Source organism: Zootoca vivipara, chromosome 8, assembly GCF_963506605.1.
Source record: "Zootoca vivipara chromosome 8, rZooViv1.1, whole genome shotgun sequence".
In the NCBI taxonomy this organism is placed as follows: Eukaryota; Metazoa; Chordata; class Lepidosauria; order Squamata; family Lacertidae; genus Zootoca; species Zootoca vivipara.
The window spans coordinates 18,859,586-18,884,745 of record NC_083283.1 but is presented as its reverse complement, the minus strand read 5'-3'; the positions used below and the strand labels follow the sequence as shown (position 1 = coordinate 18,884,745).

General features: G+C 41.5%; 1 protein-coding gene across 1 annotated transcript in view; it reads right to left on the bottom strand.

The window, feature by feature from the left end:
* NUDCD1 (NudC domain containing 1) overlaps window positions 1-25,160 on the bottom strand; it is a 51,638-nt gene that overhangs the window by 16,459 nt on the left and 10,019 nt on the right. The window contains exons 3-7 of the mRNA XM_035125255.2: window positions 21,720-21,905; window positions 17,659-17,842; window positions 14,133-14,318; window positions 13,164-13,374; window positions 6,689-6,833 (exon numbers count right to left, since the gene is read on the bottom strand). Of these exons, the coding sequence (XP_034981146.2) occupies window positions 6,689-6,833; window positions 13,164-13,374; window positions 14,133-14,318; window positions 17,659-17,842; window positions 21,720-21,905 (912 nt within the window). The remainder of the gene's footprint in view (window positions 1-6,688; window positions 6,834-13,163; window positions 13,375-14,132; window positions 14,319-17,658; window positions 17,843-21,719; window positions 21,906-25,160) is intronic.

Sequence of the window (25,160 nt, the reverse complement as noted above, 5' to 3'; positions counted from 1 at the left end):
ACACTGATATTAGTTCCTGTCTTCCCAAGTGATGTGTAAAAATTTTCAGAGACACTGCTGACTTAGCTTGACAAGCTAATCAGCTTTTACCAATCTACTGCTATCCAGATGCTTTGAATGACAACTCCTATCAACCCCAGCCTGTCATTTCAAACATCTGGAGGGCACCAGGGTGGCAAAGGCTGAGCTAAACTTTATCTTCATAGTATGCTTGGGATCTTAAATAGGGTTGGTAAACAAGGTTAAAACTAACCATGGCTTGTTAAGTATTATGCCTGCACCATGTCTGAATAATTACTCTGAAAAGTGCATTTGTTTTTCCACCGGGCTAATCGATCTATTTAAAGATTCTTGCTTTTAATTATCACAGGGTTCTTCAGAGCTGGGATGAGAGATTCTTTCCTAACCAAGATAAGAAACAGAATTTTATCGTAGTTCCACCACTGTGCTGAAACTTGAGATAACGCACCATGGAACCTTGATATGATGTTACCTCCCGCTGTAACAAAAGTACACAATCAAAACCTGGGATGAGTAAAGTTCAGTCTGTAAAATGCAGAGCAAGGTGGGGTGCTTAGGGAAATTATTATGAAGATTAGGGCTGGAAATGAAGGGGATTTGAGTGACCTGAGCACAGTGAGCAGCATTTAATCCTATTGATTATAATGTGAGCTATGAACATCTGACTTCAGGAGCAGCTGACACAATGAAGCAATGACACCTTCTCAACAGCGGCGTCACAGCATCATCTTGGTCACTCCTCCTCTGTATTTTCTCTTGGTAACTTTTAAATGATTCTTCAGGTGCAGAGGGTCCTCCAATCCAAGTCAAAGCATGCTTGGTCCTAAGTAGGTCATACAAAGTTATTGGGACTTCCTGAAACACAAACGTATCTGGAATAAAAAAATTCCTTCAGTAGCACCTTAAAGACCAACTAAGTTTTTATTTTGGTATGAGCTTTCGTGTGCATGCACACTTCGTCAGATACCTGTGTGCATGCACACGAAAGCTCATACCAAAATAAAAACTTAGTTGGTCTTTAAGGTGCTACTGAAGGATTATTATTTTTTGCTTCGACTCAGACCAACACGGCTACCTACCTGTATCTGGAATAGAATTGTAGCAAAGTTATTATAGCCGTGCATATCTAGACTTGGGTTTTTTTTTTTTTTTTGGTGGAGGGATACTGAAACAAATACATATTATGAGTGAAGAGAGTGAACAAAAACATAGATCTGACATTTCACATTTTAGCTGTTTAATGGTCTTATTATTGTGAACTGTTTAATTGTTCTCTAGGTACAGTATGTGAAGCACAAACTGAAATAAATGGTGCACCGCATTTTAAAATATGACTCACTATTAATTTCTTTCTAATTGAAAAAGTTAAAATATATTTAATTGATGGCAGTTCTGAACCATTCTCACAAACAAAACAATTTTAATTACAGTATGCTTTTCCCCCCGAAAACACACTCTCTCACACACACACCAATTCCTGTGGTATTGACTGCTACTAACATTGTGTTCTAGCAGGCAATTTACAGAAATATTCCTTGGATTAGGAGCTGTTCTTTAAAGTGTAAATTTTTTAAAGCTACTTAAAGAGTAACAGTCCAAAGGAAATTTCCAGGGTACAAATCATGCTCAAGAGAACATTTCACCATGCCATTGATGGTTTCATCCTGCTTCATTTCATTTTTCTTTTGGTGGGGCTGAGATTTCAAAGCCCAAAGACAACGGTGTGAAATTCTCCTTCCCACCCCTGTTTCCTTGGTAGGTACTTAGTATGTGTAGGGATGGCACTGGTGATGGAGACTATAATGGCTGGCTAATTTCAGCTGACTGGACCCAGTTTTAAACACATAATTCTTAATCAGTCTGTTTGTTACAAAAGCAAGGCCTGTACAGATTCCTCCAGTATGATAATGCCTGCCACTTATGTGATAGAATTATGCGAAAGAGTATTTTAAGAAAAAGTATTCAAATGGCTTGTCTAATTATTCCCTTGCTGACGGGTATAAAAAGTTGCTTTGAGCAACCTAATGAGGTACATTTCTTGCCATGCATTTGATTTGTGAATGAACTAGGCAAATTTTCCACTGCTTAAAAATATAATACAGTTTCTTTACCAAGAATTTTTTTGCAGGTACAACAGTTTGCTTTTTTAAATGATTATTATTAAAAAAATATCTGTAGACAGCCTAACATTAAAAAAACCTTGAAGGGCATTGTCATGGTAGCAGCTCCGTGATCCGCCCAGAAGGAGAACCAGGAGGATCAGAAGTGGCTGGGCACTGTGGTGGTGAAGGAAGAAACACCCAACCAGCCAGAGGACCAAAGGGCAGCTAGTGAAGCATCAATAACAGGTCCCAAGAAGGGAAATTTTGGAGAATAGGTTAAGTGGAGCCGCCCAGTGAAACACAGAAACAAGCAAGTGAGGGAGATTGGATACAGAAGAACAGTGAAGGCAGCAGAGAAACAGACAGAGAATGAAGCACAGAAGGGGAAAACAGGCAAGTGTTGCCTCAGTATACCTGAAGGAGCGTCTCCACCCCCATGAGGTCCAGCGCCGAAGGCCTTCTGGCAGTTCCCTCACTGCAAGATGTGAGGTTACAGGGAACCAGGCAGAGGGCCTTCTCGGTAGTGGCGCCCGCCCTGTGGAATGCCCTCCCATCAGATGTCAAGGAAATAAACAGCCATCTGACTTTTAGAAGACCTCTGAAGGCAGCCCTTTATTGGGAATTTTTTAATGTCTGATGTTTTACAATTTTTTATATATGCTGTAAGCCGCCCAGAGTGACTGGGGAAACCCAGATGGGAGGGGTATTACTACTACTACTACGTAGTGGGACAGAAGGGCGATACAAGGAGTTCTGGGGTGGGGTGGGGAACAACCCCAGTGGCAAGTCAAAATGAGGGGAAATGAGTGTAGGGGTATCGGCATGGTCCTTACACCACCAGAGCCATAAGCATTATTTGCCAATTAGGTTACTGTGGCATAACCACCCAGAGGGGATCACGTGACAACTGGAGCCCCAAACTCAGCATGAGTGCAGTGGTCTCTGGAGACAAACGACATCTTGGCATCCTAAAGAACCCCGAGACCCGCAGGCCTTGGGGTTGGGGCAAAAGATCCCACAATTATTCAAATCTTCCAGTTACAGGTAGGTAGCCGTGTTGGTCTGGATCGAAGTAAAATAAAAAGATTCCTTCAGTAGCACCTTAAAGACCAACTACTGTATAGTTGGTCTTTAAGGTGCTACTGAAGGAATTTTTTTATTTTACTTCAAATCTTCCAGTGACTCACAAGATAGAATAACATGCATGACCAACAGCTACTCTAGGAAGGTTTGGCTAAAAAGTCTTTAGCGTGCATCGGAAACTTAAGATAGATAACACATATCAGTGGGGAGTGTGTGCCCACTGCAAGTGCTTCCACATAAACACTCATTCATGAAACACTGGCTATTATCAAGAAGAATCAGGTCTAGCTCAAAAGTTTGCATATTATTGTAACACAAATAAATAACGCACTACAGCAGGGGTAGTCAAGCTTTTTATACCTACCGCCCACTAATGTGTTAGTATTTTTCATTCTCCGAATGCTGTTGGATCTCATGATCCACAGTTCTAGTTACAGGTAGGTAGCCGTGTTGGTCTGACGTAGTCAAAACAAAATAAAATAAATTCCTTCCAGCAGCACCTTAAAGACCAACTAAGTTTTTTATTTTGGTATGAGCTTTCGTGTGCATGCACACTTCTTCAGATGATCCACAGTGTTTACATTCTTCTGGAAGTGTGAGAATGGAAACTCAGACACATCATTTCCATTCTCTGTGCTTTTGTATTTCTGCTTTTTGTTCTGTCTCCCAGACAGACAGGATGTTTATGTGATCCGCTCCTCGCACTGTTGTTATTTTCTTTATTATGATTCGCTTTGCTCTGCTTTGATGTACAGCAATAAAATTCTGCTCTTTGCGCACTCATATGAGCAGATATGAGTCGCTGAGATACAGGACTGCCGCAGAACTCTTTATGAGAGTCCTGTTATGAGACGAAGAGGCCTCATATACCATAATGCATCTTTCTTGATGGTAAAATTTCCTTACCGCCCACCAGTGCTGCAGTAATATGTGCCGTAGAACTCCCTACCGCCCACCTGGAATCCTGAAATGCCCACTGGGGGGCAGTAGGGACCAGGTTGACTACCTCTGCACTACAGCATCTCAGTTCTTTCCAATAATATTTTGAATCCTAGAAGATTAAGTTGAAGCATTATAACAAATATGAAGATACATCTTACACAAAAAAGCATACTCAATGTCACTTCCTATGAATTTGTAGCACGTTATCAAACTTTCAGTCAAAATAAATAAAGATTTTATTATTATTATTATTAAAAAACTACCCTTTATATGCATGCCTGTGGGTGAAGAAGGAATAGATTTGAAAACATGGGCGTTGGCTTTTCTTGTTCAAGTAACACCATGTACAGATTTCTGTTCCCGATGTACTTCCTAGACTCAGTTGCATAGATGAGCTATGTGTACCTCCCTGGATGAGGAACAGACAGAGGAAGGACAAGTAGTGCATGAAAATAAGGATCTTGGACAAAAAATGTCCTTTATCAGCTGTGAAATATTGGAAGGCATGCTATCTCAGTATCTTCTGAAGCTGTTGAAAAGAGCTTCAGCCCACAAAAGCTTAGCAACACAAGGCATTTGTTAACCTTTGAAAGGTGCCCTGGGACACTATTCTAATCGTCGAGATAGCAGAGTCTAGAGCCTTGGAAACGGATGCTTTAAATTACTGTTGTCATCTCTCTCTCTCTCTCTCTCTCTCTCTTGAGGAAGTAAATAAACTACAGTGGAACCTCGGTTTATGAACACCTTGGTTTACGAATTTTCGGTTTACGAACGCCGCGAACCCATCTGGAACGGATTAATTCACTTTCCATGGGAAAGTTCAGTTTATGAACGCTTCAGTTTATGAACAGACTTCCGGAACCAATTACACCCATGCTTCGGGTTAAGTACGCTTCAGGTTGAGTACTCCGCTGACCCGTCTGGAACGGATTAATCCACTTTCCATTACTTTCAATGGGAAAGTTTGCTTCAGTTTATGAACGCTTCAGTTTAAGTACTCCGTGGACCGTCTGGAACAGATTAATCCACTTTCCAGTACTTTCAATGGGAAAGTTTGCTTCAGTTTATGAACGCTTCAGTTTATGAACAGACTTCCGGAACCAGTTGTGTTCATAAACCGAGGTACCACTGTACTGAATAAAGTACCACCATCAAGGTAACAATTGAGCCATAATATGGTCAGCCACCACACAGCCCAACCACCTGCCTATACACGAGTCTTTCAACAGTGAAATCAGTGCAGGCTTCTCAGAGTTAAATACGTCTTAGAATCCATTGCTGTACTATACCACCCTATCACCAATTCAGACACAGGCAGAAGTGAGCCCCACTTTACCAAGCGTTTGTGGGTTGAACTAGATGTGATAAGAAATGTGTTGGTGCTGCTGAAAACTGAAAGCTTCCCCAGCTTTGGCCGTAACATATACTTATGCAAATGGCTGCTGTCAAGTGTTCCCACCAGCACTCCACATTGTTCATCTGCCACTGGAGACCGGGGTGAAAAGCACAACAATGACACCCACCCACCTTCCGCGAAGGAAAGGAGTGGGAACTCAATGTAGCATTGGTGTTTTTTAGCAGTTTAACTGTTCATCATAGCAACCTTGTCCTGGTTTGCTCAAAGCGTCAAGGGCAACAGTAGATGGGTGTTCAAGGGCCACATCCCATGAACATACGGAACATGCATACAAACATTCACTCTCTCTCACACACAAACACACAATCTCTCCCTACTGGACTGAAGGACAGACCCAGGAGAGAGAGCGGCACCCCTCCCAACCCACCAAAAAGTTGTTCAGAGCTTCCAGGACGAAACCACACAACTGCTAAACAAATGCCCACCATGAGTGCTAGCCAGTGTTGCATGTCCAGGGTCCCACTGGGCAACCAGGGGCAGAGATTCCAGCTAGGAAGGGGCCCTACCCCAGATTAGGAAATGCCCCAAGCCAAATCTCCCACAGGGCCCTTGCGGGCCCCCACTTTACAGCAGAGAGAAGGCAGAAAGGGGCGGTGACTCCTCCTTGTGTCTCCCCCCCTGCTCCCTGTTGCAGCTGCAGTCCTAGCACAGCTGCATATGTGCTAGGTAGTAAGTTACATTGACTTACGGGACTCGCTTCAGTGAGATTGACTTAAAGATTCTGCTGCAATTTGGTAGCCGTGTTGGTCTGACATAGTCGAAACAAAATAAAAAACTCCTTCCAGCAGCACCTTAAAGACCAACTAAGTTTTTTATTTTGCTATGAACTTTCGTGTGCATGCACACTTCTTCAGATACACTGAAATAGAAGTCCCCAGACGCTATCAGTCAGTCAATCACCCATACCCCTCCCCACCCTTTCTCTACATATAAGCGTCTGGGGACTTCTATTTCAGTGTATCTGAAGAAGTGTGCATGCACACGAAAGCTCATACCAAAATAAAATAAAAAACTTAGTTGGTCTTTAAGGTGCTGCTGGAAGGAATTTTTTTATTTTGCTGCAATTTGATGAGACTGATTTCCCTCTTAGAATCAAAAGAGTTCTCTTTGATCTGCACTTTACCATTTCATCAGAGGTTAGATGCGTCAGACGCTCAGCTATTGCGGCACTCTTGGCTGGACCCATGACATATTCCCCCCGAGAGTCACCAACGATCAGTTCTGGCCATAAAGGTCCCACTTCCTTCTTAATCAGGAAAATCTCCAAGCTGCAAAGAGATAAAGAGACGAATATTGGTAAATTTGATGCGTGGGACAAAACTATCAGTATCAGGTAGTATCCAGCGTGGAAGGAGTGGAAAGGGAGCTCATACTATCTTTCCCTGTCCGTCCCCCCACCTACACACATGTACTTCCCCCACCTATGCCCCCAAAATCTTCATCAAAATCTAGATAGGGAACTTTGTGGGCTGCAGTGAAAGGGAGATTCACCTAAAATAAAGCAGAGCAACATCGCACCACTTGCACAAGGTTCCTGATTTACATGGGATAATTTGGAATTCATGCATGATGGCTTTATTACTTCCGCAGTAAAATGATTTTTGTCCCTAAGATGCCAAAGCAGTTTGACTTTAACAGGAAACCTTCAAGAGGTTCATGTACTAGCTAGCTAGAAAATTGTAGGAAAGCTTTTAAATTGACACTTGGAACCACAAATAATGAAAAGAGTTAATGGCAGTTCTCTCCATTCTATCCTGATCTCCTACTTCCAGCAATACTTGTAGATCTGTGTAAGAGGAAGGGAGTACAGGGAACCCCCCCCCTCTCATCAGGAGCAGCTCATCGACTAGTAGTCATGAGAGCAGAGACTCGGCAGAGGCAAGGCAGGAAATAGGAAGAGGGGACCGGGGCTCTGAAAGCCTGGGAGAGCATGAGCCCCACAGCCAGGAACGGAGGGAGGAGAGCAGGGGGGAAAGGGAAAACATGGAGTGCAGACCTTTGCCCCCGGTTCAGGAATTAACGAAAAGACGGAAAGGGAGAGACTGTCCGTCCCGCGCCTTTTATGTTGGAAAAGGGGGCGCAGGGGGGCAGTCCCGGATTCTGCATCGGACTGAGAAGACATGTTTCCTGACACCTCGTTACACTGTACATAGAGCGCACCAATAAAGATTGTTTAAAGACAAGCAGGTGCAGAGTCGTTACTCTAGAGTAGCCGCAACAACCTCTGACAATCTGTTTCTGAATTGTACATACAGTACAGGTTAGCTTGATATTATACCGTCCTCTATCAGAATGCCATATGGCTGCCCCTTGGACCTTGCCAAAGCTGCTGATATCCAGGGCTCAATGCAGCAAGTGGCCTTTTAATTTATAAAAATGGGGGAGGAAATACTCTCTAGATTGCATTCAGCAAAGAAGAGGAGCCATATAAACATAACAAATCTCCCATTTAGGGAGTTTGCCTCTCTCAATGTACTCCAAATCTTACATGATAAATTCATATTGTGGAACTCGCAGGGAAGTAACTTGTTTAGTGCTGAAGAATTAATACTTCACTTTGGCACTTAATCACAAGCTAATAATTACTAAGCCACTCTGGCTTTATAAATTCATAATTTAGATTAGCCACTCATTCCTCCCTTCCCCATACCCATTATTAAAAGGTCATTCTTCTTCTAAATATTGCATTAACTATCCAATGAAAGCTGCACTGAAGGGGAAAAAAATTCAAATGGGTAAGACACAGATGTGGCACGGCTAGTACTATTACTGAGATATTCCGGAGCAATTCCAAACCAATTATGAAAACAAGACAAAAATGAATGTCTAATGCTCAGATATATCTAAAAAGATGAAAACAGATAATCAAATTGACCTCTCTCAGCCGGAGTTAGCTGCCAAACTGCCCCCAAGTTGAATTCCTTACACCTTCAGATCCTCCCCACTAAAAACCCTTTCCAGTCCCTTATTAGTTTTACCTGCGTTCCAGACGAATTACTAAATATGAGAAATGAAGACAAGCTATCAAATCAGGCACCTTGTTTCGATTAGTGGCCACCCTGATGATTCTACCAGGCCCCAAAGCAATAGACTTCCTTTGCTGTTTGCGTCCATTAACTGGTATTCAGAGATGATGCCACTGAACAAGGGTATCCTAACAAGTTAGCGTCACTAAACCATTTCTTCTCTTTGGCGTATAACTGAAAACTTTTCTTGTATAGGCTGCTGTTGCTGGGTTATTGGTTTCTTGGTTGGTGTCTTACTTAATTTTATTGCATCAGGCATATTTAAACAGGTTCTTGTATTATGATTTCAATTGTATGCATGTTTCTAAACATATATTGGTTATTAACATACAGCAACACATATCTGCTACTAATGGAAGCCATATTCTGAAGGCTATTAGTTTTGAAGGGCAGTGTAACATCTGTTACTTAAGCATGCAGTTGTACATACCACCAGACACCCAAGTCTTCCATAAGCACTAACATTAATAAAGATTAATCGAGACACAGAAAAGTGAAGCGTACACTCCTAGGAGGACCACCAGGCATAGACACTCTGATCAATTAACATAGCGCGGCCAGAGGTCACCAGTATTTGGCCTACCACTGAGGGTGCTCTTCATCAATATCCTGCCTCAAACAACATACTACTTTAACTTAATTGGCCAAGTAATGACCTCCAGATGCCATACAGATGGACAGCTCTGTGTCAGGAGACAAAATGTGCCAGCTTACAATCTGAACCTGGAAGGTCAATTTTTTAAACCGAGTTTTTAATTAAAATGGATGTACTTTCACTGTATCTCATTGTATGCGTATATTCCGGTAAGTTGTAATCTATCCGGTGACCATGTGGTGAAAGGTGAATTTACTTAAATTAGTAAATATATAATGTAGAAGGTAATTTGTGCTGCAAGCGTTGTGTGTACAAACGAACGAACCCAGCTTCATTCTCTTTTCTTTTTTGAAGGGAAGATGATGCAAATTAAGTTTACATTCATACATACCGTATGCATGGCCCAACTTGCTTTGTTTGCATGATTTTTAATGCAGAAGCATTTTCAAACATGTGGTCTCCACATGCAGAGCCGAAGTGGTATCATTTAATTGCAGCATTTTATGAATCCTCTGTCTTAAGATGTATGACTATAACTGCTGTTAGCATTTCTCATTTTCCTGATTTGTAACTTAGCAGGTGCTAAGACAGGCATAGGCAAACTTGACCCTCCAGATGTTTTGGGACTACAACTCCCATCATCCCTAGCTAACAGGACCAGTGGTCAGGGATGATGGGAATTGTAGTCTCAAAACATCTGGAGGGCCAAGTTTGCCTATGCCTGTGCTAAGATGATCTGCAGGTCTGAGTGCTAAGTACAGGTTCAAGTGTCAAACCCACCTTGATGGAAAGCATCTACCATGTGGAACAGCAGGGAAACCACTGCTATAGTATCCAGAAGTTCATAATTCCTGTCCTCTCATTCTTTACCATGAGAGTGTACTGTCTAAAGATAACATTTACATAGTATGCATCTTCTATTTTTAAAAGAAGGCATTGTCAAACTGGGGACAATAAAGATTTGAGTACGGTGTGTTACCTGCTCTAGGAAGCTTTTGGAAAATGGAGAATAATACTAATTAACATGCCTACCATGTCAAAGTATATTCCACACTATAATTATATATATTTGTAAAAACCACACCAAAAAGTTGTTTCAGTGCTAAGGTGCTGTTGTTCACGTAGGAGGCAAATATGTGCACAGAAGTGTCTGATTTTTGCTGGGACCATCACTCCTGCTCCTCTGCCAAGTTATATGTGCAGCAAGAAGAGTGTTGCGTCATCCCATGCACTTCCCCAGTCTTCAGGGATTAATTATTGGGGGGCAACAGAGGGAGAGCTCTGTTCTGTGTGCAGAACAGATGCTAGCATCCAAGCCAGAACTCTTAACCACTGCAATATGAGTAATGATGAATACCATGCTTATCCTTCCAATACAGTACTTCCAAGTTCTAAACCAGGGGTAGGCAACCTAAGGCCCGTGGGCCGGATGCGGCCCAATCGCCTTCTCAATGTGGCCTGCAGATGGTCTGGGAATCAGCGTGTTTTTACATGAGTAGAATGCGTCCTTTTATTTAAAATGCATCTCTGGGTTATTTGTGGGGCATAGGAATTCGTTCATTCCACACACACACACACACACACACACACACACACACACCCCAAAATAGTCTGGCCCACCACATGGTCTGAGGGACAGTGGACCGGCCCACGGCTGAAAAAGGTTGCTGACCCCTGTTCTAAACGGAGTGTGCATCCTGATCACAACCATGCTTATTTGGGAAGCAGCCAGTGCTTTCTTTCTAGAAAGAGAGGTGCAGGAACTCCAACCTATTTTGGATGGACTACCAAAGCTGTTGTCTTCACCCAAAAACACCGGGATGACACAGAGAGGGTCTTCTCAGGAGAGGAGTGTTCCGGCTGCAAAAGAAGCTCTGGAAACAGCCATTGATTTTAAAAGAGACTTCCCAAAGTGCATGCAAAAGATTTTGTCAGTGAGCATGGTCTGAAGCAGATATGTTTCAAATATGTACTTCATTTTGATCTCTAGTTCAGCCAAGGCCACTTGGCTAAGTGCGCTGTTCTCAAAGCTATGATGGGCTTGGAGGTGTCAGGGGTTGAATCTGGGACCTGCTGCATACAACACATGTGCTCTACAGAATCAAGCTATGGCCCTTCTAGTTCTCCTTTTCCTATACAGAAATATCTGTTAAACTTTTTTTGCTTATTAGAAGGTAGGGGTGGAAAAGCAAAGGGCGATAAGCAAAGGCAGTATTTTAAGAAGCTTTACGGGAGGAAAAAAGAAAAGGAATCTGGAAGATTGGATCAGCATGCACTTATCTCCATTTCTAAAAATAGAGCGTCAAATGTAGCCCATACCATGCCTTTGTTTTCAAACACTTAAATCAGAGGAAAAACTTGAAACACATTTGTTGTCAAAAATGATCCTCGCAAATGTCTTAATTAGCTGTGCGGAAAGCAAAGCCAGCCAAATCAACCCGAAACACTGACAGCTGGAGGAAAGATAATGGGGATAGGAGAAGCATTGAAATAATCCCATTGCTTTCAACAAGTTAATTTAGATGGGAAGAGCTTTCGCTTTCATGATCAACGTGTGATATGATTAGAAAAGGCTTTTTCCAATCCCAAAACGTTCAAGAGAAAGCACCACTCACTTCACATGCAGTTACAAAATGTATGACTAGAGGGCTATTTGCATTGGTATTGGACTGAATTCCTAACCTTCTCTGCAAATAGCTAATCAAACGTTTAACGTGTATCTTTTATTTTGGATCTTACGATCGATGTGGAAATTGTTCAGTTTGGTTGTGCACTTTCTGATGTTTTGTTTATGACTACTTCTGTTATGTTTGCAGTTATTTAATTATTTATACATCATTAAGTGGCATTGAGCACAGTTTTAACTTTGGCATACAAATAAAATGATTGATTAAGGCTGTTAAAACAACAACAAAAATCTCTTGGGAAACAATAGATTTTCAAAACTTAAATCTGAAGCAACAGTTATCCATGCCGAGATGAGCTAAAGCATTTTAATTTTCAGTCTATACCGGTAGTTTTCCTCTCTGGCATGAAAATAGTGCTGCTTTCATTAAAATAAATTAACCCCTCTCAGAGAAATCCAATACTGAAACGGGCCTGATGAAAGACATTTGTTTAATGCTTGTTCCCATTAAATGGACTGAACCAGTTAAATTAGCGTCCAGTGCTGAGTTACTCTCTTCCTTTATTTAACACTACACACTAGATTTATATAGATCTCTAGATAGGTAAATCTATATAGATCTTGCTATAATGGTGAATACATACATGCTGAATTCTAAAGTGTCATAATTAATAATAATATTCTGCAGTGGCTCCCCGTTTGGGGAGTGCTCTTCCTAGGGACGTTTGCCTGGCGCTTTCATTATACACCTTTAGGCACCAGGCAAAAATGTTCCTCTTTAACCAGGCCTTTGGCTGATTGACATCCAATGTGCTTTTAAAATATGTTGGGGAGGGGGGGATTACTGGGTTGCTTTTGTTTTTATTATATATTTTGTGTTTTTATATTGCTATTTTATCTTGTGAACCGCCCTGAGACCTGCGGGTATACAAATTTAATTAACAACAACAACAACAACAACAACTGCATATAGCTCCCTAACTTTGCTGTTGCAGCAGCCTGTTTAGAGGCACAAAAGGTAATAGTATTAAATCACAAGCATTCATTAAAGAGAAGATATGATTGATCAGTAATTCCTATCAAGCAACAAATGTACTGGAAACAGTGGAAGGCCCTTCCTCCTTGTTCAAATTCCATTGCCTCTCTTTATAAAATATCTACGTATGACTAACTGTGACCAGTTTCTGTTTCCATAAAGAAAAGGAAGCAGCCTGCAAAGAAAGGAAGCACACCCAATAAGACAGCTCAGGATTACAGTATTACACACTTTAGTGCCCAGGGCTATTGAGCTACTTAGGCATTCAGCTATACAGACACCATACACCAGACTACGCAGTACTGCAAGAAATACCTATTATTTTCTTTAACTATCCACGTGGAGCTTTCGTGGTCAATCGAAGAAAAAAGCGTTCCTTCTAATACAGGGCTGAGGGGATCTTTCAGTGCGACACTGAGATGGCCTGGAGAAAAGCGGACTCGAACGTCCTCTTTGGCAAAGTCTTCCGGTAGCTGAAAAGTAACTGTCAAATCATCTTCAGTCTCTTGCCAGTAGTAGAGAGGTTCTACGAACAAAGAACACAAAAAGGAACGGATCTTTGATGACGAACTGCAACAATAAGGATAGGCAGGGTGGTATAGTGGTTTGGAAGGTCGGACTACGAACTGGTAGAGATGTGAAGGCCTGGGAGAAAAAAACCTGGAAATTTTCAGAAAAGGATGTTTCTCTCTCTCCCCATCCCTGTTCTTTTTCTGAAGTTTTTTGAGCAAATCTTTCTACCTTAACACGGAAAACCTGTGCCAGAACAAAGCAGAAGTTAAGAGGAGACCCCTTGCATAAAACAGAAACATCACACTAAGATTACCCTCTGTAATGCTGCCTATCCAACATACCAAGCGCTCCCTGTTGCTTCAACGCAGCATCATATAATCAATTAAGTGAAATGCTGAGCATGTGGAGAGGGGAAGCAATAATTTTCCTAATCCCTGCAGGTGACCAGCTTTTGTCTTGAGGCATGTACTTGTTAAGTCTGCTGAATCCTCAGGTAATGGTCATCAAGCTATTCACCCTTCCAAATAAACAAGCTGCATCTTGCTCATTTGGAGAACTGACAGGTTGCTTTCTGCACAGATAGCTTTAAAACCATACTACTAACACTTAAGACTGCACTGAATGTACAGTGCACTGCATTTCTAACACAAATATAAGCTCCAAGACCATGCTTTGTTTCCTAGTGTGCCCTGAAAGGTGAGATAGAAATTTATAAAGCAGTAATAAATAATGAGCTAGTTGTCTAACCTATTGTCAGGAATGCAAGGTTACCTTTTTTGTTTTCCTCTGCTTTCTCCTTTTCACTTTTGTCATGCTTATCCTCACCATTCTGTGTGAGAGCATAGGGCTTGTACGAAATAACCATCAGGCCATCACCACTTGGCTCTATAGCTGCATAATGTGGAACTGACTTTCCTTGAAGAACTCGACGCTTGGAGATTTCATACGCATGATCACCTGATCAAAAGAGAAACAATTCCTTTGAATGTGCTGACACCCCCCTATCCTGCATATCCCAGTTTTTAAAGGACAAAAATCCAACGTGATGGTTGGTTGACTTTAACAAAAAATTGACACATTCCTCAGTTGGAAGATCTTGAACATACAAAAAGTCAATGCAGCAATGCTGAGATAGGTGTCTGCAGGCTTTTCAATCTAGCAGGCTTTCAATATTCCTGGAATGACAGACTGCAAGGTAACCCAAAAAGCACTACTTGAAAAATGTCAATTCTATCTGATTGCAGGGTCATGGGGTAACAGTGTGAGAAAGAACTCAAACAAGCACAAACATCTCCAAAGTTTATGCTCTTCGACAAGTCTTCTAGCATAGTATTGTTGACTCTCACCTGCATGACTGTAATGAAGACTATTTGTAGGCAAATGGTCTCCAGAAACCATTTCTGACCCCATTCTTGGAGGATTCATGCTGCTTTTAAGGCTTCCTGGGTACACTTGGCTCTGCTCTCATTACTTGACTCTCTCCAAAGACAATTAAATCTGCAGCCAATTTGGAGAGTTTGATGAGACCATTTCTTTGTTTCCATATGCTGAGCTTCCTCCTGCCATATTCGGAATGAAACCTATATGGAAGTATGTCCTAAGCCTCTTCTACCGACTTCCCACATCCTCTGAGGCATCCTTGCTAATATTCTTTTTATTGCAAATAGAGAGCTTTGCTAGTTGTTAAGGATTTGCCCCCTCTGTATAGCCTTACAGAAGAATATGTCCCTAGAATGACCCCGTTTCCGCTTTGTCTTAACCTAATGTAGTAGCCTGTTTTGTTCATAAGATGTCCCCTCTAATAACTAGCATCTCACTCCTCTGTTGTTGCACAGAAATGCCAGGGTACACTGGGCTTCCCTTGGATTCTGGCTGCACGTATGAAAACCCACCCCACCCATCTAGTTGTTTCCATTTATGTCAGACATAGCTTGTAAAATTGGGTAGCCCCACACAGAGGCTTACCTGAAAAATAAGCATATTTCAGAAAACAGTGAAAACCCTGATACAGTATTATTCTAAGAATCGTTTTTTCCTTAAATACATATGTACACTTAAATAAATACAGCACTTTTCAGCAACCCGTTTCATTCATCTGAAGCAGCTACATAATACATATCCAGGCTGATGACAATACAAATTCATTTTGCTGCTCTAAAAGAGACAATTCTCTATTGGTCTTCTAGATATTTCATTAGCCTTTTCTTTCCTACATTTGCTCTTTTGTGGTTTGTAACTAAAACCCAGCCCCAATGACTTTTTGTTTTTAAAGTAACCACCAGTACTGTGTTGGAAAGACCTTAGGAAATGCATAACATTAGATACCAATAACCGCTACAAGCAGGTGCTTCTGGTTGCAGAGAAACCAGACACTGGAAAGACCTGTCAGGAGTAAGCATGGACCAATGGTATCAAATAGTATGGGAAACAGCCCTACTAGAAAAATTAACCAATAAGCTGAAACTGACATGGGGACAAATAGAGGAAGACGACTTCACCCCGGCATGGCTCCCCTTTATCACATACGCAGCCCAACAAGACAATGACAAAAATCCACCAACAGCATACAAATCAATATGGCTAACCTGATCCAAAACACCAACCCACTCCGCTCACACATGAAAACAAAGACCACTACAGCCAACCACAAATGAACAACCATATCCTAGGCCAACCCCAACCTCTCTCACCACCAAAGGAACACAAGGGAACAACAGAGAACCTGCACAAGCGAGGCTGACAACCCCCCCCCCCACATATATTAAGTAAAACAGAAACATCGTCACCTGACCCCACCTATCTACTTCTATCCCCCTCTTTCTTCCCAATGTCTCAGCACATGAAACTGATTTGTAAAAATGTTACAAGAGACGTTGCATATATTTCTGTAAATCAAGAAAATCTTTAATAAAAAAAAGAAGGCAGCAGGATCTGTTGAACACAGGAATGCAAAAAAAGGCCATATTAATATTTACCACAAGGTTCTCTGCACCAGCAGGTAAGCTATTCTAAAAGATGGCTCCAAGGTAACATGGAGTTTCTGTTCCAGCCAGCCATGACTGGTGCCTGAGGGCACTGGGGTGTTTCTGTACTGATCGGCTGGGGAGGGGAAAGAGAACTTAATACTGCCTTGATCTTCTTACTGCTTAGCCTACATGTGGGATGCACAGGAGCCGTTTGTCTATATGAAAGAGTGGCACTGCAGTGAAAAATACTTTTGAAGGAAGAGCGGTACCAGCAGGAAAGAGCAATATCACAATGGTTTTACTGTGGGCATCGGAATTTTTTTTTTTTGTATGTTGTTAGCCACCTCCAGAATACTTAACAAAGAGGCAGGGTACAATGTATTTTGATGGTGGGAACAATAGTATTGGTAAAACATCATCATACCACAACTATCCCAAGTCCTGCAAAGGGACAGCCAACTAAGTGAAAAGGCAAATGTTGTCCTGTGACAATATCAAATCACAGATTTGGTATTACAAAATGCCATGTGGAGTTCTCCTCTTCAGGATGCTCCATGCCATTCCTTCTCCTTCCGTAAACCCTCTATTCCATTAACTTTCGCTCTAGTAAACTTGCATTCAATGCCTTCTAAGAAGGCTCGGTCCTCACTAGGCTGTTTTTGGGGTCCCCTCCCAGTGCATGTTAGAAGCTAAGCGTTTGGGCCTAAAAGGTGGTCTGAAAATACCTTAAAAATAAATAAAAGTGCTTTCCCTTTTAGAGACTTGTTTGTCTTCTGTGCAAAATGTGAGTTCCCCCTCCGCAGCCTGCTGATACCAGCTCTTGTGTACAGATGCTGCTGTTTGGACTACAGAAGGATCGGTGGTCTGACAACTGAGTTGCAATTAGTATCTCATAATGATTCCAGGGGAAAGAGGAGAAGTTGCAAAGGTGCTGTTTGGACAGCATCCCTACACCTGCCCTTAAGGTCTGGTTCTAGCTCCATGTGTACACACCCCGGTTGCAAGCTTGGGTTTTCATTATGGAAAATACTAATGGGTGCACACAGCAGCCACATTACCTAGAGACCCATTGACTTAGAAGTCAGCCCCATTGATTTAAATTTGATTTACAGTATAATATGCTTGTTGCCTTCCTTGGTGACTATTTTACTCTCAGGGATCCAACAGTCCCCCAAATGACTTCAGATTCAGATCCTTCACTCAACTATCAAAAAGATGACAAAATTATTTCCAGCTACCCCGAGCCATTGGAATGGCAACTTCCTAAACATATAAGGAGTACGAGTCTCTTTTTCAGACACAAGGAAAGCAACGGCATGTAAAATACTTACTCTCCTTGGTTGTTTTTGTAATTGTGACCCATTCCAAGGAAACATGGAAGCCACTGCCTTGTACATCCAATTCATCTTTTTCTACGCGAAGGAGTAGTACGCCCACTGAATGAGCATCAGATTGCAGAAAGGAGATGCTGTGGACTATAACAAAGGGACTCCCGAATTCTTCGTTGAATAGTATCTGAGAAGAGATGGACTTTGTGAATGCTACTGTGTCATGCCTTCTGAATGCACAATGCATGTTTCAGATCAAGCAGATAACTCAAGGATGAGACAAGAATACAGTGCAGAGTGGGGTGGGGGAGAAGATGACGCAGGAATGTTGGGTTTTGGTGGCATCTCTGCTATAGTACCTGGTTTCAGAAGAGTTATTACCTTTTGGAAAATGTTGACGAGGCACACACAACACTCATTTTTCCAAGACATCCATCCAACTTTGTTGGCACTGGGAGTGTTATTACTTGAGAGGTTTAAAAACTAGCTGAAAGCATAGCATCATTTTCATTTCAAGCATAGATTTTTCTTCCCATTTTTACTTGTTTCATGCATATAAATAATTTGATTCTGGTGCTTATGAATCTGACATTCACACCACCCCTGGAAAATAGATCATTTCCACTAAATGTGTGGGCAATGTACAGTCTGAAAAAAATCAGACTTGATAACGATTCTGCATTTTAAGCCCCATAATTAGAAGGAAATGGGTTTTGAAGAAGGGTTATGAGTTGCCATCAAGTTTAGTCAAAAGTAAAAACATAATAATGAGTAGAAAGATTGGCTGCAATCATGCTCTGTTACCAGTAAGCACCGGTGTATTCAGTGAGCAGTTTTTGAGCATCAGGGAGCAAGCAGAGAAGAAAGTTGCTGACTTCTCATATAAATGTTTTAATAAATACAGTAAATAAATAAGCATTTTCAACCATTGTTACCTAGGTTTCAGTATCTGTATTTTCCTACTGTAGATTTTGTATTTAACCCCCCCCCCCCGTTTTATTGTTTGTTGTAAACTGACACGGAAATAAAATTCAAGTTATACCAATGCTTGAAAATTTGGATATGCACTTGCTTAGGACAACTTTGCTTTTTTTTAACATCTGTTCACAGGAAACAGATTATTACTCTTTCATCTGAAAAATCAGCATGAGCTTGGTTTGCAAACTAGCAAGCTTTTCCCCACAGCATAAAGTACATCTAGATAAGTAAGGCTTTACAGTGAAGATATATGACATTAAGTTGAAAAAGCATTACAAGCATGTCGCCTTCCATCAACTTTCTCTTTAAACAGTCCCCGGCTATAAGCAGCATTAATAACTTAGATATCCTGTGCACTGAAAGAGATTTCAGACCATGCAGTCTGAATATACGTTTTTGTGTCACATACATTCTATACGATGTACAGATATCATACCCTAGCTGTGTGATTATCTTAGAACCAGGAATTGGTTTTTTTATTATTAAAAATGAACAAGGCAAAAGTCATACAACCTCTGCCTACTGCAGTTACCCCAGACATGATTCTGAAATTAATATGCATAACGTTTTATTATTGGTTACCAGCTGCTGTCAGAGTTGGGTGACCTGAAGGGAAATGGGGATGGATTATCTGAGAGAGGCTCACTCCATGTCTGAAATACTGATTGCCCAGACAGTGAAGCCAGTTGGAAGTTGCTGCTCTTTATGACCAGGTGGGTCACTATTGGCTCCTTGTGTTATCAGATTACTGATGACTGGGTAGCTTTAGTGCTGGGTATTCTTTCAAAGCATTTCACCTGCTCAGTAAGATATGTTTCTGATACGTATGTGTAAGTAGGTGGGTTTATGTACATCACCATTTAATTTACGTTTCAACCCCTCCATTTTCAAAACGGGTTCAATAATGACTTGACTACAGTAGTGTTGTTGTTAATGAACCAACATATGCAAAGTGTTTTTAACCCTCATAGCAAGGCACAGATCACATGTTCTGCTACTATTGTGTCTTTTGCCAGGAAGCAAGGGGGAGAAACAATCTCTATGCTGCATTATTCTCTCTCAAAAACAGTTCAGATAGTCAATTTAGGATGCTGGGAAATAAGGCAAGCAAAGTGGATTCTTCAATGCTCAATGAAACCACTTATTGTATAAAGCTAGGATTAGTGCCCATCTAAACACTATTAATGTTAATATGGAATTCACAAATTTCTTCCACTGTTTATATGAATACTTAACTCTCCTGATGAATTGTGGTTGCAGATGATTTTGTATGACTTGCAAACAAAATCAAATTTCACATTTCAAGTATCAACAAAATCACAGAGAGACTATGAAAGGCACACTTCGAAAGGCAGCAACATCCCCACGAGACACTTTAGAAAGATGCATACTTCTCATACGCCTTTTCACTTAATGTGCTTATATTTGCTTGACTTCACTTCAAATGTACTTTTACTATAATTACCTTGACTCCATAACACTGAATGTAATGGGAGAAGCCATAGAGTACAACACAGGACTAGTGTGTCATAGGCAGGGCCTAGCCGAGTCCCCATAACAGGCATCCCCAAACTTGGCCCTCCAGCTGTTTTGGGACTGCAACTCTCATCATCTCTAGCTAACAGAACCAGTGGTCAGGGATGATGGGAATTGTAGTCCCAAAACAGCTGGAGGGCCACGTTTGGGGATGCCTGCCCCATAAGCTCAGGCTGCAGAGCCTAGAAAGGCCTTAAACAGGTACGGTAATCACGGTAAACAGACCTGACAGAATGACTCAGAATGAAGCAGCTTCAGACATTTAGAAGACCATAACTTCAACATTTGGCATTTCTACATTTGTTTTCAAATTCACTTAAGAACTATCAGCAGGAGAGATTCATCTGAGTAACTTCGATTGCTTTCTGGATGTGCTATCCAGACGTGCAGTTGGAACCCAGGCTACACATACAACATGGCAACAAAATGCACGGGTACAGAAAATTTGGCTGGCTTTGGTAGCCAGTCAAAAGGTGTGCTGGCCATCTATCCTACGGGGTCCTGATTATAATATGACAACCCCAACTAGAGGTATTCGAAGTGCTTACCTAAAGTCCAACAAGACTGTAGAGGTGAGCCCCACCCTCCCCTGTGCTTCCAAGCTTGGGACATGCTGAGTGAAAATGTTTTGTCCCTGCTTGCCTACATCTCACTGCTTTCTGAGCTTTACTGAGGCTCAGTACAAGATCAGGGGGATCACTTTTCTCTGAGGCTTGGAATAAAACCTTTAAAAAAAAAAACTTCCTCCAAGATGCCTGACCAAATGACACTACCACATTTGGAGAAAGTATACCCAAGTATCAGAAACTAGGATGGCACCCCAATGGGTACCTGCTGCCTTCATGCCTGCTTGTAAGCTTCACAGAGATCCCTGGGTGGCAACTATTTAAAACCGAATACTGAACTTTTCAACCAATCCTGCAAGACGTTTCTCACTCTCTCATACAGTGGTACCTCTGGTTATGAACTGAATCCATTCTGGAGGTCCGTTCATAACTGGAAACCACTTGTAACATGAAGCGCTATTAGCAAAAGTGTGCCTTCTGCTATGCACGCCAGAGTCTGGCGTGCGATTTCTGCTCACATCCCGGGGCAAAGTTTGCAACCGGGAGCACCTACTTCTGGGTTACCGGAGCTCGCTCGGGAACTTGCAGCGTGCGCAACCAGAGGCATGCACAACCAGAGGCATTCGCAACCAGAGGTACCACTGTACTGTCTCAGTGTCTTTTGTGCCATTCCCTGTTCTACAGTCAAAATTCACCTTCTCTGCCATACATTCTCATCTCCAGCTGGTAGGGTTTCCTAGACTGCTCTTGTACATGTTAAGTAAGGTAGCATGGCTTGGATACCATATAACCCTGATTGGCAAGTGTTTTTGCACAAATGAAGGATGACCCAAGTTAAGGTTCTGGAGATCAGAAGACCTTCAAGATGCAATAAAAGGGGAAAGAGCTGGTTTACACAGGAAGAGCAGGATGCAGTAACTTATAGCTTTGCTTAAGCATATTCAACCATCTGGAAATAGAAAAGCTAAGCTTTACAATACTTACTTCCCACTTTTCACATGAGCCATCACCACGTTTTCCTGTTCGAATCAGATACAGCCTTCCTGTTCCATCTGAAAGCGTAACCCAGGTAGAAGATGTGAAGTGTATAGATGCACAAAGGCGATTATCACAAGCTATCAAGTCTGCAGGAAGCCTGAATACTTCTCTGGGCTTTTTTAAGGCAGTGTCCTGTAAGTAGGAAACAAGAACAGAGTTGAACTTAGACGAACGACAATCACACCTTGATGAACAAATGTTGCTGGGAAATGTTTGCTTTTGGACTAACATGAATGCAAGTTCACATATTTTATCAGCAAATAGTTTGGAATACAAGGGGAAGAGACACCTCATCCTTATCTCAGGATAACAAACTGCCACCATCCCCTTATTAGAAGGATGACATATAAATTGAGCCCTAGAGAAATTCATACCAGGAGAGTGAATATTAAGAAGAACCTACAGCTGATACATGACAATAATAATTTTGAAGATCCAGTTAATCACATAAAAAAAGTTTCAGTGTTATTTGACTCTGTGTTGGTTTAAAGAGATAGATATATCCAAATATGACAGAGAAATGTTGGAAAGGTAACACAAGGCATATTTCATGCACATTTTCTCATGGCACACACATGAAAGTGCCATTTCTGGAAGGGGTGTTAAATGATACTCAAATATGTCCATGTATAATATTCTTCTGGCCCCAAATATGATTTTGTTGGATTACATAAAGGTTATGATAGAAGCAACAGTTCTAGAGATAAGTAACTTACTTGCAATTACATGCATTAGTATTGCCATGTAATACTAATTTCACAATTTCCAACAATTTTGCAATGGCTGGGGGGGGGGAATGGGATATTGCTTGGTTGGTACAATTGCCTTTTTATTCTAATAATATGTATCCTATATATATATATATATATATATATATATATATATATATATATATATATGGTGTGAAAATTGACAGTTGCTTACCAATTGCCATTACATAGAATTTTATTAATTTACTAGTGTTATTAAACCATTCCTGCTATTATGAATCACTGTTTTTATGACTTAACAAGTTACATAAATTATACACTTAATAAATTATACACTTAATAAATACATGAAGAAAAGAATGAAAAAGATCCAGACTGCAGTTATCTGATAAATCGTGAAAAGGCTTCAGCTTCCCTTGATTAGAAGCAGGTTGGCAACTGGCAGCCCATGGAACAAAGCCAGCCTGCAAATTACTGTCTATGGGGCAATTCCTTTGGGAACAAAGGAAGTTGCTTTATACCAGGCATCCCCAAACTTCGGCCCTCCAGATGTTTTGGACTACAATTCCCATCTTCCCCGACCACTGATTCTGCTAGCTAGGGATCATGGGAGTTGTAGGCCAAAACATCTGGAGGGCCACAGTTTGGGGATGCCTGCTTTATACCATGCCATTCCACTGCTCCATTTCGCTCAGGATTGACTGCACTGACTGGCAGCAGTTCTCCAGGGTTTCAGGCAGGGATCTGTCCCAATCCTACACAGAGATGCCAAGATTGAATTTGCATGCACTCTTACCACTGAACCACATTCTGAATGCAACTGTTTGTCCTTTGCACAATATATATCTTTTGGCAGAGGGTTAAGAGGTCATGCCAGCTTGAAAGCTACAAATACGCTGAGTAACATCTGGTGCGTAGCTATTCAGTTTAGGGAGTTAGGGAAGAGTTTAGTATTATCTTCTACTTTTTCTTTTTGCAAGCCTTGTAACTAAAACCTTGTGTGCTTTTACTGTTAAAATGAGAGTCAGTTTATAAATATCTCAAAACAAGATGAATCTGAAGATAGCATGCTTAGAGAAAACATTTTTACTGGAAGGAGGTTGACTTCTTTTGTTACAGTTAGCAACACTACTAATCTTTGAATGCAGTATGGGTTAGCACCGTGTGGGAGTGGCAATACTTGTGTGGCTTCCCAGTGGACACTGCTGCCAGTAACCAAGACGGAGAGAGGCAAAGCGGCGGGGATGCAGTGCGGTGTGGGGGCAGTGGCAGAGTCAATCCAATGTTGTGCCACTGCACATTCCAACCTGCCTGCTGCCTTGCCTCTCTTGGTTATCAGAAGCATCTGCAATGTTTGGAAGCCAGGAAAGCAAGGCTACTCATCTCTCAACTTCTACTGTTTGAATGCATCTCTTTTTCCTTAGTCATTAAAAAAAGTATACATATATAGAAGATGATATTGTGTTTGCACTAAGGCAACATTTAAACGGTATACAAAGAAAGCCAAAACAATTCTAGTACACTTTTCAGATACATAGTTTAGACTAAGATTTAAACAGGTGCTTTTATGCAGTTTTGAGCAAACAGGCTTTGCTATAAAAGTGAGTGTTAAAAATTGTAATGTCAACATGGTAAAAATATCAATATATGCATTTTCAGTTCTGTTTTAGCCATCAAGAGAAAAAGGGATGTTGCCTTCATGCTCTGCTTCCTAGAAGTATTTGGCTGACCACAGCAAGAAATTGGATGCTAGACTGGATGGATGTTGGTTCAATCCATCCAGGAGGGCTCTTAGGTTCTTACCAAAGCAAAATGCAGTGTGTGTGTGTGTGTGTGTGTGTATTCAGTTTTGTGAGTTAATATTATTTTAAAAATACATACCCTGCTTTCCCACACGTACACAAAGGGATTGCTCAAAGTGGCTCAGAACAGTAATGCAAGCATGGAGCAAATCAAACAAAAAACTGCAGCAACCCCAGGAATATACAGAACAGCACTCAGACTCAACACATTATAAGCACAACGGAATCGAAGGCTTGCATTCAAAAATGAATGTTTTGAATTGCCAGTGCAACACAAAATGATGGGTAAACTAATGTAACCCAGTGAGGCAGGGATTTCCACATATTGGAGCAACCAGCGAAAGCTCTCTTGCACACTACTACCTGCCTTAGAAGGAAATGACACACGCGAGAGAAGCAATGACAAACCTAGACAGCATCTTAAAAAGCAGAGACATGACCTTGCCAACAAAGGTCCGTATAGTTAAAGCTATGGTTTTCCCAGGAGTGATGTATGGAAGTGAGAGCTATTCATTCTGAAGGAAATCAGCCCTGAGTGCTCACTGGAAGGACAGATCGTGAAGCCGAGGCTCCAATACTTTGGCCACCTCATGAGAAGAGAAGTCTCCCTGGAAAAGACCCTGAAGTTGGGAAAGATGGAGGGCACAAGGAGAAGGGGACGACAGAGGACGAGATGGCTGGACAGTGTTCTCGAAGCTACGAATGTGAGTCTGACCAAGCTGCAGGAGGCAGTGGCAGACAGGAGTGCCTGGCGTGCTATGGTCCATGGGGTCACGAAGAGTCAGACATGACTAAACGACTAAACAACAACAACTCAGGCAGAGGGCCGGACACGACTAAACAAGAAAGCACCTTGTACTGCACCTGGAAATGGA